Here is a 16,983-nt window from a genome sequence, read left to right on the forward strand (position 1 = left end):
GGCGGCATAAGATAGTTGGGTGATTGTGTCTGACTGGTGGGTTGGTAGGAACACTTTTAAAAGAAAAATGTACATTGTGTAGCGGTTATTATGCAGCAGGAAGCAAGACGTGATGGTGCCATGCGCAAACACTTATATATGTATGTTCTCGCATGTACGTTTGTCTCCTACTCCGACCACCTTGTACCGTATTTAGTTCAGTCTTGCTTTTGTGTTTCGGATTTTATTACCGCTTATTCTCCGGGCACCTGCCTGAGTGGCCAAAGCAGTAAACGAAACCGAAATGTTTGAATATGTGGAAAAATCAATGTCTTTACATTTTATTTCTAGTTTTGTGTAACCAATTTATACACACTTCAAGGCTTATCAGTTACTACTTATTACTTCTAAGAGTAAAGAAAAATGCAACTTCAGTACTTATTTTTTTTATCACTAACACAGAATTAGTGTATATTTTATTCTATGGATTTTTAAAAATAAAGCATATTCTATACATACACATAAGCATACGTTCATTTTGTGTATCTTTCAGCTTTTTTATCCAATTGCTTTTTCGCTTTATGGTTTTGTTTCATTTTATTTATTTCTTTTTGTAAAGTTTTTACTTTTCGTTAACATATTTCAACGCCACTGTCTTTTGTGTTTTATTTGCACGCAAAAATTTCAAAATTCACCTTCGTGAATGTGTCCACAGTCTTGGTTTTTAGTTTCCATTGCTGTAAAAGAAGTTTTCGGTTTTAACTTTTCTTTGGTATTTACAGATAATTTGAAACGAAATCTTAAATTACGTTTTTTTCTAAAATTTAATGATTTTTCCTGAACGCAAATACTAGTTAAACTTTAGTATTTGATTTTTTATTTGGAAATCTTATACCTATTAACCGTGTATTATTTTTAAACAATCATCTGCTCAGTTTGTTTCCACTATCCAATTCTTCTGTAAGTAATTGGTTTCTCCATCCGCATTCATAAACATTATCAAAAAGTGATAATAACCTCTAATACAACCACAGCTACACGAAACAAGAATATGTTAAACTGCGAACCCAAATTAAAAATGGTGTGTAAAAGAGGGAGTATTTCCACATATCATAAACTTTAAATTCCAAAAAAATATTTAAATATTAATAAAAATATTATACATACGTTTAAAAAAATAGCAATGTTATGAAAAGGCCTAAATGAGACCAACAAAAAAAATACTAAAAACAAACGGCAAATACAGAAAAAAATTATCACAAACTAAGGGGGTGTTTAAACATAGCGTATGCGCACTATCAGCTGACCAAAAAGGTCATGGCAGCAAGAAAGAGAGCGCTTGGGAGCACGCTTTCAAAGAGCGTACCTTAAATCGATGCAATGAAATTGCACAACTGAGAGCGATTCGTATTTTATATTGAATTTAAATTTTTTTTTTTTCATTTTTATTTTATGTGCAATTTCAATATCGCACTCCTACGCTTTTTCGCTATTTCACACTATCCCTATTCGCGTTAATGTTTCAGTGTTATCCTCCCTGTGGTGCTACGTGCGTAAATATCAAGTGTAGTACTGCCACTATGTGAAGTTTTCATTGACCTTTCGATCGAAAGATACATATGAACATCCATCTATTGGCGCAAATGTACTTAGTATGTATGTAGTTAAAGTTTGGTTATGTAAAGCAAACAAAGTCTCTGTTTTAGTTTTTTTATTTAGAAAAAAGATCTCAAATTTTATCTAATAAATAATTAATCTATGATTAAAGGGTTAGGTGGGTTTCAAAGGTACAAAAAAGGTATTTTTACGATTTTTTTAATGTAAACAAGTAGATATTTCAAAAATATAATATGCAATATCGAAGGTAGATATTGGAACAATGTCTCCTTGATATAAACATGTTGAAAATTCAGCCGCTGGGCTCTCATTAAATTTTTCATTTTTTTCTTCGACTTTGAACAAAAAAATCTAATTTTTTGGTAAAATTTTCGTCATTTATTGGCTTAAAAATAAGTTGTAATTAAAAAAAATCCTTCGTTCAATAATTAGTCAATGTTATTTCAAAGATGTGTACACAATTCGAACTAAATCGGTACATAACTTTTCGAGAAATCCTGTCCACCGACTTCAAAAATAGAGTTTTGAAAAAAACGCATTATGCTGTGCGCTACACCGACGTGGCGTGAAGGGCGGAACTTCCGAAGGGACTATCTCTAGAATTGTATTAGGATCGATTTAAAATTTTGGAAGAATGTTTTAAACATATTCTACTATTTAATAAAACAAAAAACCCCTTAATGGATGAGTAATCTATAAATAATATAACTGAGATATGAGATATAAAAAGATATGTAAAATGAGACTGTTAAATAATCAACCCCTTCGGGTGAAAATTGCAAGATAATTTACAACTGAAGAGGACTTTGGCTATCCTTAGTCACCGAGCGAACATTATCCCTTAAAATGTACTTATGTTTTTGGAGACAACGATCTAAAATTTCGCAAGTTTTTGTATGGAATTTTTTTTATTTGTTAGAAGTATCAGCTTCGGTGAGAGTTTTTTTTCGGTTTTTGTGTTTTTTCTGTAAGTTTGAATGGCTAAATTTTTGTCGACATTGGTTTTTTTTTATTAATTTTCAACTTTGTGCTCGATCTTGTATAAAACTACTTTCAATTTGAATAAAATTCCCTATTATATAATTTTTCCAAATTTAACAGATCAAAAGCAAAATCCAGAATTTTCGGCATATTTTTTCATTATTATAGGAACTGTTATTTTCTTATCCTATGCTGTTGTATAATTTCAGATTCGTTTCAGTCGATAAAGTTTGCAAAAACAAATAAGTACGAGGCAACGAATGAAAATGTAATTTGGAAGTAATAAATTGCAATATTATCGATTTTGTTTGCATGACAATTAGGTTACGAGCACAGGTTATACATACATATGTATGTATAAACATAAGAAATTAAGTATGTAATTACTGATGTATTTATATATGTACATAAAAAAATGAAAACGGGTATTAAAAGATTTGTAGAAGGCTCGCCGAACGAAAAAATGTTACCTGATATTAATAAAGCATAATAAATATCAAATAATTTATCGGACTTCCTAAACAAACAGAAGGCTATGTTTCATGATAACGTTCTACTCACGAGGATATAAAAAGAATGGTAGCTAGAAATTTTGTATTTAATATTTTAATTGGTTGTGGAACCATTTCTCCTTTTAGATGATGTCTCTTAAATATTTTTTTGGTATAACAACTCAAAACCATGTGAATTTTTATGTAATTCGAAACAAACATTTATAAAACTATTATCATGAAATAATATTCCCCACCCATTTTTTTTATCTACAATTTCCTTTTTTCATGTTCTGCTTTATTTACGTACTTATCATTTGGCTTGTTTTCAAATTCATTTTCTACTAATCCGCTGGGATTTAAAGCAGCCTTTTTATTTAATCACTGCGAGGAGGACTTAATTGCATACCTAACTCATTATGCTTGACAGCCAACATTCGGTGGCCTCTCAGTTAAAAGCGAGTAAACTGTTCGATGGAAATTTTGTTATATAAATGACATTTTTCCCTTTTCGCTCGTATTCACTTCTGTCCTAGGCAATGTAAACAAAATGTTGAACCCATTTGTTAAGAATCACTTGATATTTCTGATTAACAAAGCCATCAAAATGGGACGGAGAGCAGTGAAAAAAGAAAAAATATGTGTCCCATTCAACGCTGAGATCATGAGAAACATTTTTAAGCTTTTCTGGTTTTCTGGTATTATCCCCTGTTATGTCTAGCCAAAGTACGAAAAATATAAATCAATAACCATTGTGTTTGCATAAATGTTATCGACGGATATAAATTCGATTCACTTTGGCTGTATACACAATTGGCAATGTAGATAGAAGTCTCAAGTCAAATGTACGTTTTTTCTGCGTTTCTCACGGCCCCATCGGATGTAGTACGAGCGTAGTTTTCTAATTTTTTCTTTGATGTTTCTGTCGTCGGATCATTTATTGGTATCATTAAAAAGGGGTTTTTCCTCCAACACAGACGGACTTCGAAAAAAGTAAGATTTCGTCAGAGGACTGCGTTGTGAGCTTCTAACATTTTTTCATCTTCGAATTTTGATACGCTTGGTCTTCTGAGGGCGTGTGTTTAAAACACACTTAAAGTTCACCAAATATTTTCGCTTCATTGCTTTTTTGCCGCAATTATTGTACACATCGTTTATTTTTTGAAGATAATTAATTATCGAGTACTTGACCGCCTGCCTACCGACTTCATGCAAGACTATGGCCAACAACGGTCATTTTTGGTTTCAGTTTTGCGCTTGCAGCGGAAATTTATGGTCAATGCGCTGGTGTATGAAGTAAAATAAAGCAGAAGCAGTACACAAATATCTGGGTCATTAACGTTAACGCTTGCTTTCGATTTATTGTAACTATGGTGGGGTTTGTAGTAATATTGTGCATAGTATAGTAATATTGTAGTAGTTAATACACACTTGGGTGCGCAAAGAGTTTTTCTCAATGCCATTTGCCATTTTATCAATTGCTGAAAACAATTTTTCTTTATTGTTGCTATTCTTGTTGCATATTCATGTTACTAAGTTTCTTTCAACTTGGCATTCTCTGTTAGCGATCTCCATATTTTCACTTTGTTTACATTGTTTTGTCATCACTGACATACACATTTTATTTGGTTTGGTTGCTTAGGATTTCAACATACAAATTCAAATATATTCCATTCATATATTTGCCATAATTTTATTGTTATACGAGTACACCTTATATTGCGCCTATAAGCTGACAAGTATTCTTTCCTGCATTGCTGATTTCATTTGTACAGATTATGTAAGACGACTTTGTGTGTTTGCACACTCACTTATGCTTGGATGAGAGCAACAGCTTTGTAGTTGTACTTGGAGAATTTTATACATAAAACATCCAGTCAACTCTGGCTAATATTATGTACATATATTTTGTAGGCTTTGCATCTGCCTTCCTTGCGGCTGTTAGAAAAGTTTCTAGTGCTGCCTTGTTTTGCGCAATTTGCACACCAACCCCTTTAACTTGGCAAGTAATGGATTTTTTTGTATTGAAAATCATCGGCTATACCTTAATTTTTGGCACTCGCCTTTAAGTGCCCATCAAAGTCTATTGTAATTGAAAATATTTTAAGGTTGGTAGCTCAAAAGCCATAAAATGTCATAAATTTACTCTACGATTGGGCTATGAGTAATGTTTATTACTTGCTACATTTAAGTAAATCTAAATAAAAAATACATAAAACACAAAATTTCCGTTATGCGGAAGTACTGCTATCTTTCGATACAGTCTCAACATTTTTTTCTACAAAAAAATATGTAAATTGCTTAAAGTAATTTCTTACAATTTTATCGACCTGACAAGCCCATTCAATATTTCACAGTTTTAATTTGAAAGTATTAAAAGGTTTTAGTTTACATAAAAAAATCTGCCAAAACATTAAATAATTTACATTTGTAAAAATTATTTGAATTAAAATTTTTCGAACCAATCATATTTAATTCTTATTCAAATTAATCACCATATTCTTTAATAAAGTATAATATCGGCTTTTCTTAAATACATATACTCACATCAGCAGAGGTTAGAATATTTGAATATTTCGATTTTTTCGGTATTTAAAATTTTGGTTCATGCGGTTGTTGTTGTTGTACCAGCAGACACATCTCCGAAGTAATTTGTGGGAATGCTACCGAATTTACAGTGCTTAGTCTGATAAAAATCCGGGTCCGTTTCGGTTAAGTAGATCCGACTATCTTGGGAACGCGAGTTTGTTAGGTGTTGTAACTATTATCCGTTTTTCGTTGGATATTTCGCCTCTCCAACCACATTTTTTCAATGCAAAATATCTTACATTTTATAACTTCCCAAACCGTTATTTTAAATATTTTATGTTTTACGTGAATTATGTTTTCTTTCTTCTCATCATTATTGGCCCTCACTCTTTTGTGAGTTTCAACTGCTCTTTGATTGCCGTACGTGACGTGATCGCTGATGATCGCATATTGTTGATTTGTATGCGTGTATTCGCTGTTGTTTTCAACATTTATTATTTAAATTTCCATTTTCTGGGGTCCACGGTCATGTCTTCTCACATGTTTATCAACGTTCTTCTCGCCAAACATGGAGGTTTCCAAAAGCTTACACAAAGCAAGATATATTTGCTGCCGGCTGAAGTTATAAAAAAAACAGTCTACACTGGAATACAATGAGCGCTGCTTGCAACGTTTTTGTATGTATAAAGAGTCAGCCAATATAATTACTATTTTTGTTCTTTTTACCCTTTTTATATTGTTTTACGCGGCAACGTTGTCTCTTTTGACAGTTTGACCGGTTTTTTTTGGCTTTTTTGTTCGTCCGCAACTAACCTCTGTCGATTTTATATTACCTTAACATTCGTTACGCGCGTGAGTCATTTGAATGATGTGGTTTAACTATTCCTAAAACGTGTTAAGTTTCAGTTTACCGCTTGTGGGTAATGGAGTAATGTTTAGCTCGCGTCTTCAATATGTTTTTCTACGCCAGATTGATAGAGAAAAGCCTCGTTTAAGGTATATGAAATAATGATCAGAAAATGATTATTTGTAGATTGAACCCAAAGTTTATTTATTTTTAATTATAAAACCCTTAATTTGAGCACGAACTCGACCAATTTTCTGAAAGAACGGTTCAAATGTTTAAGAACTGCTCTTGTCACAGTTCAACATCTATGTCATCCTCCTTAAAGTAATCCCCATTGGCCCAATACACTTGTACAAATGTGTTTTCCAATCTTTTTCCAAAGCAGTTGTAAATTTTCGGAATAGCCTTCAATGCCCGTAGCGATTCCCGTTTAATGTCTTCAATTGACTCAAAACGGCTTTCCCGGATCGGTCGTTTGAGTTTGCTGAATAGCCAGAAGTCACAGGTACCTAAATCAGTGGTTGTCAGGCACGATATTGTTTAAAAATTTGGCGAAAAACTCATGAAGAATCAATTCATTATGCGACAGTACATTATCGTGGTGGAAAAAACCAAGAAGCATAATTCGGTCTTTTTTTTACGAATAGCTTCGCGCAAACGACGCATAACAATCAAATAGTTTTCATTGATGACAGTTTGGCCGAAGGGATTCGAAGTGCATCACGAAGAAAACTGTCAACATAACTGTGATTTTTGACCTGATCTGACTTTAGGCTTCGGCTCACCTTTGTCATGAGATTCGCCCGATTGATCGTCTTTTTCCAGCTCGTAAGCATAGGTCCACGACACATTGTCAGTAATATTACGTTTCATGACCTAATGATAGTGGGAAAGCATTCAAGTTTCAAAGACGTTAACAGGACGTTGTTTTTCGAAAAAATTTAGTGATTTTTTCGTGCTTTCACTTTTAAAATGGTTTTCACTGATCCTTCCGATATTCCAACGATGACAGTAAGAACTCTGACTGTTAATAGTCGATTCTCACGCACCAATTCCTTTACTTGGAATTCGGCTTAGATATCTATGAAATTCAGAGTTCAAGGACTTTAGTCTTTATTAAACTTAGCAAAAAGCGTTGACGTTCCGCACGACATAAACATTAGCTAGTATTGAACCTCCATCTGAACTTACAAAGTACCTGTAGGACAACCAGCCATTATAACCTAACATAAGGATCTTGATAAATCAAAGTACATCCCATTCGCAAAGAAAACCGCCAACGCTGGTATAATAGTTAGGAGATATTCAATATACCAGACCCCGTAATATGCAAAACTATACTGACGTTTGCTCAAGTTCGTCGACCGAAGTTAAATATACATATAAATAGAAAATATTTAATGTATTACACACACGTTGGTGACGGTAGAGAAAATAGAACCTTAGAGGTCACTTAGGTTCTGACATCGAAAACATGTCTCTGAGTGAAATTATCACAATACCAACCGTTAGTAATAAAACCGTCAGACAGACAGATAAAAATAACAGAAAGGAAAAAGATAGAAAAAAACGAGAACTAAAACGAAGCATAGAGGAAGCTAAAGAAGCCAAAAGTTAGAGGACAGAATAAGAAACAAGTTGTAAAGGAAAGCCTTTGTAAAAATTAAAATATATTAGAGCGGCATACAACACTACATCATACAAATAAATTAAAGTTGGCGAAAAATAGGCATACACAAACTAAAAACTTCTTTTGGGTGATAAACGGGGTTTTTTTTTGTGATTTTTTCTATCAGTGAGGGAAATTATATGATTATTAAATGAAACACTTGTGGTACTTAACGAAAATGCCTTACAAAGTGGTGAGTCAACTTTTAGCTCATTCTGTAGAAAGCATAGATGTTAAAGTATTTTCCACAAGTCATTATCAATTATGTCCCTTTTTGGCAATAATGAAATTTTCAATGGGTTCAATGCTCAGAAGTAAACTTGCGTATGACTCATAATGTTAAAATATTCTAGGGGTCTACAAATATTTAATAAAGCCGAATAGAATATTTTATCAGTGATTGTGAACTCCCTAATAATTAGTGATAGCATAAAAGAATTTAAATTGTTGTGTTGACTCGACGAACGGTAAACTCGATGAAAGGCAAAAATTACATGCACATTGTTTTGTTATGATATTTAATTTGGACATTTTTTAAAATTAAAAAATGTAAAGCAAATTTGCATAAAAAATAAGCCAACAAGCGAGATCGCTTTCTATTTTCGTTTATCAATTTTTTTATGCTGATAAGATGCCTAAGCAAATATTGAAACAAAATTTTTAAGTATACTTCACTTATTTAAAGCCTTTTTTGCACCCGATAAGAGGAAATCAAAAATATCGCAAAGCGAAGCAATAGAACTCAAGTATTTTTGTATTCACTCAACAAAATGATTCATTTAAATTAATACTCGTACTTGTGGACGATCTTCCATCCTTTAGCACAATTTAGCGTTAGAAAACAAGTAGAAAACTTTTTTAAAATTTTATGTATGTATGTCGTCACCACTTCACCTCGCAACACCTCAATTAAGTCACATGGCTTCTAGCTAGCCATCCCAACAGCATTTCTTATATAGAGCCGGCGGCCAGAAGCGCGGCAATTTGTTTAACATGGCATCAACATTTCACTTAACATCAACTCAATCACGTTACATGGCTTCTAGCTAGCCATCCCAACAGCATTTCCCATATAGAGCCGGCGGCCAGAAGCGCGGCAATTTGTTTAACATGGCATCAACATTTCACTTAACATCAACTCAATCACGTCACATGGCTTCTAGCTAGCCATCCCAACAGCATTTCTTATATAGAGCCGGCGGCCAGAAGCGCGGCAATTTGTTTAACATGGCATCAACATTTCACTTAACATCAACTCAATCACGTCACATGGCTTCTAGCTAGCCATCCCAACAGCATTTCTTATATAGAGCCGGCGGCCAGAAGCGCGGCAATTCGTTTAACATGGCATCAACATTTCACTTAACATCAACTCAATCACGTCACATGGCTTCCAGCTAGCCTTCCCAATAGCATTTCTTATATAGAGCCGGCGGCCAGAAGCGCGGCAATTCGTTTAACATGGCATCAACATTTCACTTAACATCAACTCAATCACGTCACATGGCTTCCAGATAGCCTACCCAACAGCATTTCTTATATAGAGCCGGCGGCCAGAAGCGCGGCAATTTGCCGTCAACTCAATCACGTCACATGGCTTCTAGCTAGCCATCCCAACAGCATTTCTTATATAGAGCCGGCGGCCAGAAGCGCGGCAATTCGTTTAACATGGCATCAACATTTCACTTAACATCAACTCAATCACGTCACATGGCTTCCAGCTAGCCATCCCAACAGCATTTCTTATATAGAGCCGGCGGCCAGAAGCGCGGCAATTCGTTTAACATGGCATCAACATTTCACTTAACATCAACTCAATCACGTCACATGGCTTCCAGCTAGCCTTCGTTTAACATCCCAACAGCATTTCTTATATAGAGCCGGCGGCCAGAAGCGCGGCAATTCGTTTAACATGGCATCAACATTTCACTATAGAGCCGGCGGCCAGAAGCGCGGCAATTTGCCGTCAACTCAATCACGTCACATGGCTTCTAGCTAGCCATCCCAACAGCATTTCCCATATAGAGCCGGCGGCAAGAAGCGCGGCAATTCGTTTAACATGGCATCAACATTTCACTTAACATCAACTCAATCACGTCACATGGCTTCTAGCTAGCCTTCCCAACAGCATTACTTATATAGAGCCGGCGGCCAGAAGCGCGGCAATTCGTTTAACATGGCATCAACATTTCACTTAACATCAACTCAATCACGTCACATGGCTTCCAGATAGCCTACCCAACAGCATTTCTTATATAGAGCCGGCGGCCAGAAGCGCGGCAATTCGTTTAACATGGCATCAACATTTCACTTAACATCAACTCAATCACGTCACATGGCTTCTAGCTAGCCTTCCCAACAGCATTACTTATATAGAGCCGGCGGCCAGAAGCGGGGCAATTTGTTTAACATGGCATCAACATTTCACTTAACATCAACTCAATCAACTCAATCACGTCACATGGCTTCTAGCTAGCCATCCCAACAGCATTTCTTATATAGAGCCGGCGGCCAGAAGCGCGGCAATTTGTTTAACATGGCATCAACATTTCACTTAACATCAACTCAATCACGTCACATGGCTTCTAGCTAGCCTTCCCAACAGCATTACTTATATAGAGCCGGCGGCAAGAAGCGCGGCAATTCGTTTAACATGGCATCAACATTTCACTTAACATCAACTCAATCACGTCACATGGCTTCTAGCTAGCCTTCCCAACAGCATTACTTATATAGAGCCGGCGGCCAGAAGCGTGGCAATTCGTTTAACATGGCATCAACATTTCACTTAACATCAACTCAATCACGTCACATGGCTTCCAGATAGCCTACCCAACAGCATTTCTTATATAGAGCCGGCGGCCAGAAGCGCGGCAATTTGCCGTCAACTCAATCACGTCACATGGCTTCTAGCTAGCCTTCCCAACAGCATTACTTATATAGAGCCGGCGGCCAGAAGTGCGGCAATTTGTTTAACATGGCATCAACATTTCACTTAAGATCAACTCAATCAGGTCACATGGCTTCCAGCTATCCTTCCCAATAGCATTTCTTATATAGAGCCGGCGGCCAGAAGCGCGGCAATTTGTTTAACATGGCATCAACATTTCACTTAACATCAACTCAATCACGTCACATGGCTTCTAGCTAGCCTTCCCAACAGCATTACTTATATAGAGCCGGCGGCCAGAAGCGCGGCAATTTGTTTAACATGGCATCAACATTTCACTTAACATCAACTCAATCACGTCACATGGCTTCTAGCTAGCCTTCCCAACAGCATTACTTATATAGAGCCGGCGGCCAGAAGCGTGGCAATTCGTTTAACATGGCATCAACATTTCACTTAACATCAACTCAATCACGTCACATGGCTTCAAGATAGCCTACCCAACAGCATTTCTTATATAGAGCCGGCGGCCAGAAGCGCGGCAATTCGTTTAACATGGCATCAACATTTCACTTAACATCAACTCAATCACGTCACATGGCTTCCAGCTAGCCTTCCCAATAGCATTTCTTATATAGAGCCGGCGGCCAGAAGCGTGGCAATTTGTTTAACATGGCATCAACATTTCACTTAACATCAACTCAATCACGTCACATGGCTTCTAGCTAGCCATCCCAACAGCATTTCTTATATAGAGCCGGCGGCCAGAAGCGCGGCAATTCGTTTAACATGGCATCAACACTTCACTTAACATTAACTCTGTCAAGTCACATGGCTTCCAGCTAGCCATCGCAACAGCATTTCTTATATAGAGCCGGCGGCCAGAAGCGCGGCAATTCGTTTAACATGGCATCAACATTTCACTTAACATCAACTCAATCACGTCACATGGCTTCTAGCTAGCCATCCCAACAGCATTTCTTATATAGAGCCGGCGGCAAGAAGCGCGGCAATTCGTTTAACATGGCATCAACATTTCACTTAACATCAACTCAATCACGTCACATGGCTTCTAGCTAGCCATCCCAACAGCATTTCTTATATAGAGCCGGCGGCCAGAAGCGCGGCAATTTGTTTAACATGGCATCAACATTTCACTTAACATCAACTCAATCACGTCACATGGCTTCCAGCTAGCCTTCCCAATAGCATTTCTTATATAGAGCCGGCGGCCAGAAGCGTGGCAATTTGTTTAACATGGCATCAACATTTCACTTAACATCAACTCAATCACGTCACATGGCTTCTAGCTAGCCATCCCAACAGCATTTCTTATATAGAGCCGGCGGCCAGAAGCGCGGCAATTTGTTTAACATGGCATCAACATTTCACTTAACATCAACTCAATCACGTCACATGGCTTCCAGCTAGCCTTCCCAGCTAGCCTTCCCAATAGCATTTCTTATATAGAGCCGGCGGCCAGAAGCGCGGCAATTTGTTTAACATGGCATCAACATTTCACTTAACATCAACTCAATCACGTCACATGGCTTCCAGCTAGCCATCCCAACAGCATTTCTTATATAGAGCCGGCGGCCAGAAGCGCGGCAATTTGTTTAACATGGCATCAACATTTCACTTAACATCAACTCAATCACGTCACATGGCTTCCAGCTAGCCTTCCCAATAGCATTTCTTATATAGAGCCGGCGGCCAGAAGCGTGGCAATTTGTTTAACATGGCATCAACATTTCACTTAACATCAACTCAATCACGTCACATGGCTTCAAGATAGCCTACCCAACAGCATTTCTTATATAGAGCCGGCGGCCAGAAGCGCGGCAATTTGTTTAACATGGCATCAACATTTCACTTAACGCATGGCATCAACACTTCACTTAACATTAACTCTGTCAAGTCACATGGCTTCCAGCTAGCCATCGCAACAGCATTTCTTATATAGAGCTGGCGGCCAGTAGCTCACCAAATTGCTTTGCTGCCAGCCCTTAAAAAATGCTTTCTTGTATAGAGTCAGCAGCTAGAAACCCGTCATTTCAGATCACATCAACGGGCTAAGATCCAGATATTCTGATCATGCTTGATTATAAAAATTTTTCACAGCCGAATTAAAGTGCCTACGTAATTCTAAATTTCACCAGCTTTGTATTTCAAACACACAAGCTAAGCTCTCCTATTCACTCGGGCAACTCTTAATTTATTATTTCTTATATAGAGCCGGCGGCCCTTTCCTGGGCTTAACATATTGCTCTGGTCATTTGATATTGGCAGTGGTGAAAGGGAAGGGGCGCAAACTCAGCTTGGCAGCTGTTATGATGAGCCCAACGTAATTTCCTGCTGTCGCTAACCTTGCTTATGTGCTATAAACATATATGAATATATGTATGTACATTGCTTGTATGTGCATATTGCACCATAATCGATGACACCTGTGCAATAAAATTGCCGTCGATTTGTCGACCTAATGTACTCGTACTTTATCTCCGATCACTTTCTGCTATTGCTGTTTCTTATCTATATGATTCTTATTATTTTTTTGTTACGTACATACCTTGTCATATATGGTATACTTGTGTTAGAATGTTTTTGTACATGTTTGTATATAAATAATTTGATATTGTTGTTTACTATGTGTCAATGTTTGCATAGTTTTGATTTTAAATATATACTATACATACAGACATACTTTCATACACTTCCATTATGCAATGCGACGTCAATTAGTGTGTAAAGCCAATACACCTTCTATGGCCATAAATACAAAAGGGGACGCCAACCGTCAACAAACTAGCAACAAAAATGACACTTTGAACACTGCTTGTACAAACATTTTATCGAGTATATGTGACAAATTAGTGGGCTTATGTCAGATTAGTTAAAGAGCGACTGAAAAAAAGTTATAAATAAAACAAAGTAGGTTAGATAGTGGTTATAAGGCAGTTAGCACGAAAAATTCCCATAAAATTCAATATTATTATAATTTGGAGATAAAATTCTATCACTTATCTACATGAAATTAATTGATTTTAATAGAAACATTGGCATTCACGGGTAGCATAAATGGGTTTAAAAATATTGTTATCTTGAATTTGATCAGTTTGTATGGCAGCTATATGCTTTAGTGGTCCCATCGGTTCGCAAGTCCGATCATTTAATAGGATTACCAACTTTTTCTTTTGCGTGCCACAAACTTCGGGGTAAATTAAATAATTCCTCTTAAGGGCGATGTTCTTGCAGCGACATGAAACATTTCGGATTCCGTTCGGGTAACATCAAATCGATTGAGCTATTGTCATGGGAACGGACTTCGAACGAACTCTGAGAATGATTTTTGTTGTTGTTGCTGTAACAGCAGATAACATTCCTCACATGTATTTTGTGAATGAGTCGAGACTATCAAAGTTCTTCTCGGAAGAAAATCCATCCGTTAATATTATTTAAATTCCAGAGTACCCTTATACAAGTATATACATATGTACCGTATGTTCTCTCGTTGTCGAAAATTTCCATCGATAATTAAAACTTAAGAAACGCTTTTAGAAAAAGGTCTGGAAAGTTGTCTTTTAGCGTCAAAAAAGGTTATCTCCCTCGATTTCAGAAGTGCCTGTCCAATATCTTTTGAAGGGAGTGACATTCTGTCGACTTTGTGTTAGTCGACCTTAACTCTACTCACATTTGAATAGTCCGAACTTTTTAAGTTTAAGTTCTGCAAGCTTAAATATTATGCCTTTACATAGGGTCGGTTCACCTTCCGAGATTGAGGTACCTTGCTTAGACTGTCAAATCTTTGTTCCTCCAGCTATGGCGTCGAATATAATTTTTGTTAAAATCATGTTGCTTTAGTTAGAGAACAGATGTTTGACTAAATAGCAGCTCTGATTACAGACGGGCCAAAAACTAAGTCCAGAAACCCAGCTTATGGCTGAAGAGCTCTGCAGATTAAAAGTCCAAAGGTTTTTTTAGAATGCTGCTGAGAAAGTATCCATCTGATTGTGAAGCCACAGTCGTGTCTAAGTACAAGATATAAAAAAATATCCGCCCGGTTGCAAGTCCGATTCATGGCATGGGAACGATTGGGTTGACTTTTGTGAATTGTTGAGCCAAAAATTTATGTAGTACTTATACTCCCTTAAAGACTATTGCCATTGTTGATACAACAAGTGCTTAAACAAAACATTTTTATCCGGCTTACCGTGCGCATAATTAAGCGTCAAGAAAAAACAAACATTGCCAAATTCCAAGTGAAATTTACTACATGTCAAAGATCACTGAAACTCGAGCGTATGTCGGCGAAGAATTTCTGGAACTTTCGTTAATTAACTTCACACGTACATATAATCCAAGAATATACACGCCGCGCGAAGAAAGTAAGCAATTGTGGTGTATTGAACTTTAAACTCGAAAGTCAGATGAATTACAAATTCAGTTTTTGCACTGTAAACAAAAAGAAAAGCCGTTAAGCGAACGGGAAATGTGTTTAAAACCTATAAGCCACTGTAAAGTGACGAGTTAGACTTCGAAGTAAAGGCTGAATAGCCGTAAATGTGCACAGCTGATGGGCATTTATACGATTATATGAGTACATATCAGTTAGCTGTCAGCTGTCAAATTTTGTTGATGATGTTATGTTTTTAAACCAACGCTGCTGGTGCACACAGCAACAGCTCTTCAAACGCTTGATAAATCATTTCACACGCCGCTTAAACTTTGTTTCTCTAATTAGTCTGTTGCATGCGCTGGACTTTTAATGATTCGATGCGTCATAGCGACACCCACAATCGCAAGCTATGCATGTGTGTGTATGTTTGCGTTAATAAAGAAAACGAACGTATCGTGCTGGCACTAATTGCGAATGCAGCTTTTCAGCTGAACATATTTTCGATAAATATATTTAATTTTCTTAATTGAAATTAAAGTTCTCTGTTATAACAATAATTGAAATAAGAAAAAAACGTTGCTTAAAATTGTATTTCGTTTGTATAGTACGATTAATGAAGACTTAATTGATTACTTTTTCCTTTGCAGAGATTTTTTGCCTCGTGGTTCAGGCATTGTAACACGTCGTCCATTGATCTTACAGTTGATTAACGGCGTTACCGGTAAGTTAGGCGTATTATTTTGTTTTTATTATCACTCAAAATCTTCTATTTTATCCGCGCAGAACATGGTGAATTTCTGCATTGTAAGGGTAAGAAATTCACCAGTTTCGATGAGATCCGCAAAGAGATCGAGGATGAAACGGATCGTGTAACTGGCAGTAATAAGGGCATATCCAATATACCAATAAATTTGCGTGTCTACTCACCACATGTACTCAATCTGACACTCATCGATTTGCCTGGTCTAACCAAGGTGGCGATCGGCGACCAGCCCGTAGACATTGAACAACAAATTAAAGGAATGATCTTTCAATTTATACGCAAGGAAACTTGTCTCATTTTGGCTGTAACGCCAGCTAATACAGATTTAGCCAATTCGGATGCATTGAAATTAGCTAAAGAGGTCGATCCACAGGGTGTGCGCACAATTGGTGTGATCACTAAACTCGATCTTATGGACGAAGGCACAGATGCGCGTGATATTTTAGAGAATAAATTATTGCCACTGCGACGCGGCTACATTGGTGTGGTGAATCGCTCACAAAAAGATATTGAGGGACGTAAGGATATTCATCAAGCCTTGGCGGCTGAACGCAAATTCTTCCTTAGTCATCCATCTTATAGACATATGGCCGATCGTTTGGGCACACCATACCTACAACGTGTACTCAATCAACAGTTGACCAATCATATTCGTGATACGCTTCCAGGTTTGCGTGATAAATTACAAAAGCAAATGTTGACACTGGAAAAGGATGTGGAGCAATTTAAGCACTTCAGACCTGACGATCCTAGCATTAAGACAAAGGCGATGTTACAGTAAGTTGGTGTCAATAGTTGTTAAATGTGGTCTCCTATTGCTT

General features: G+C 36.9%; 1 protein-coding gene across 2 annotated transcripts in view; it reads left to right on the forward strand.

The window, feature by feature from the left end:
* LOC126760032 (dynamin) overlaps window positions 1-16,983 on the forward strand; it is a 42,860-nt gene that overhangs the window by 771 nt on the left and 25,106 nt on the right. For both annotated transcript variants that reach the window (XM_050475367.1, XM_050475366.1), the window contains exons 2-3: window positions 16,047-16,120; window positions 16,183-16,939. In XM_050475367.1, coding sequence (XP_050331324.1) covers window positions 16,047-16,120; window positions 16,183-16,939 — 831 coding nt within the window. The remainder of the gene's footprint in view (window positions 1-16,046; window positions 16,121-16,182; window positions 16,940-16,983) is intronic.

Source organism: Bactrocera neohumeralis, chromosome 5 (assembly GCF_024586455.1).
Source record: "Bactrocera neohumeralis isolate Rockhampton chromosome 5, APGP_CSIRO_Bneo_wtdbg2-racon-allhic-juicebox.fasta_v2, whole genome shotgun sequence".
Taxonomy (NCBI): Eukaryota; Metazoa; Arthropoda; class Insecta; order Diptera; family Tephritidae; genus Bactrocera; species Bactrocera neohumeralis.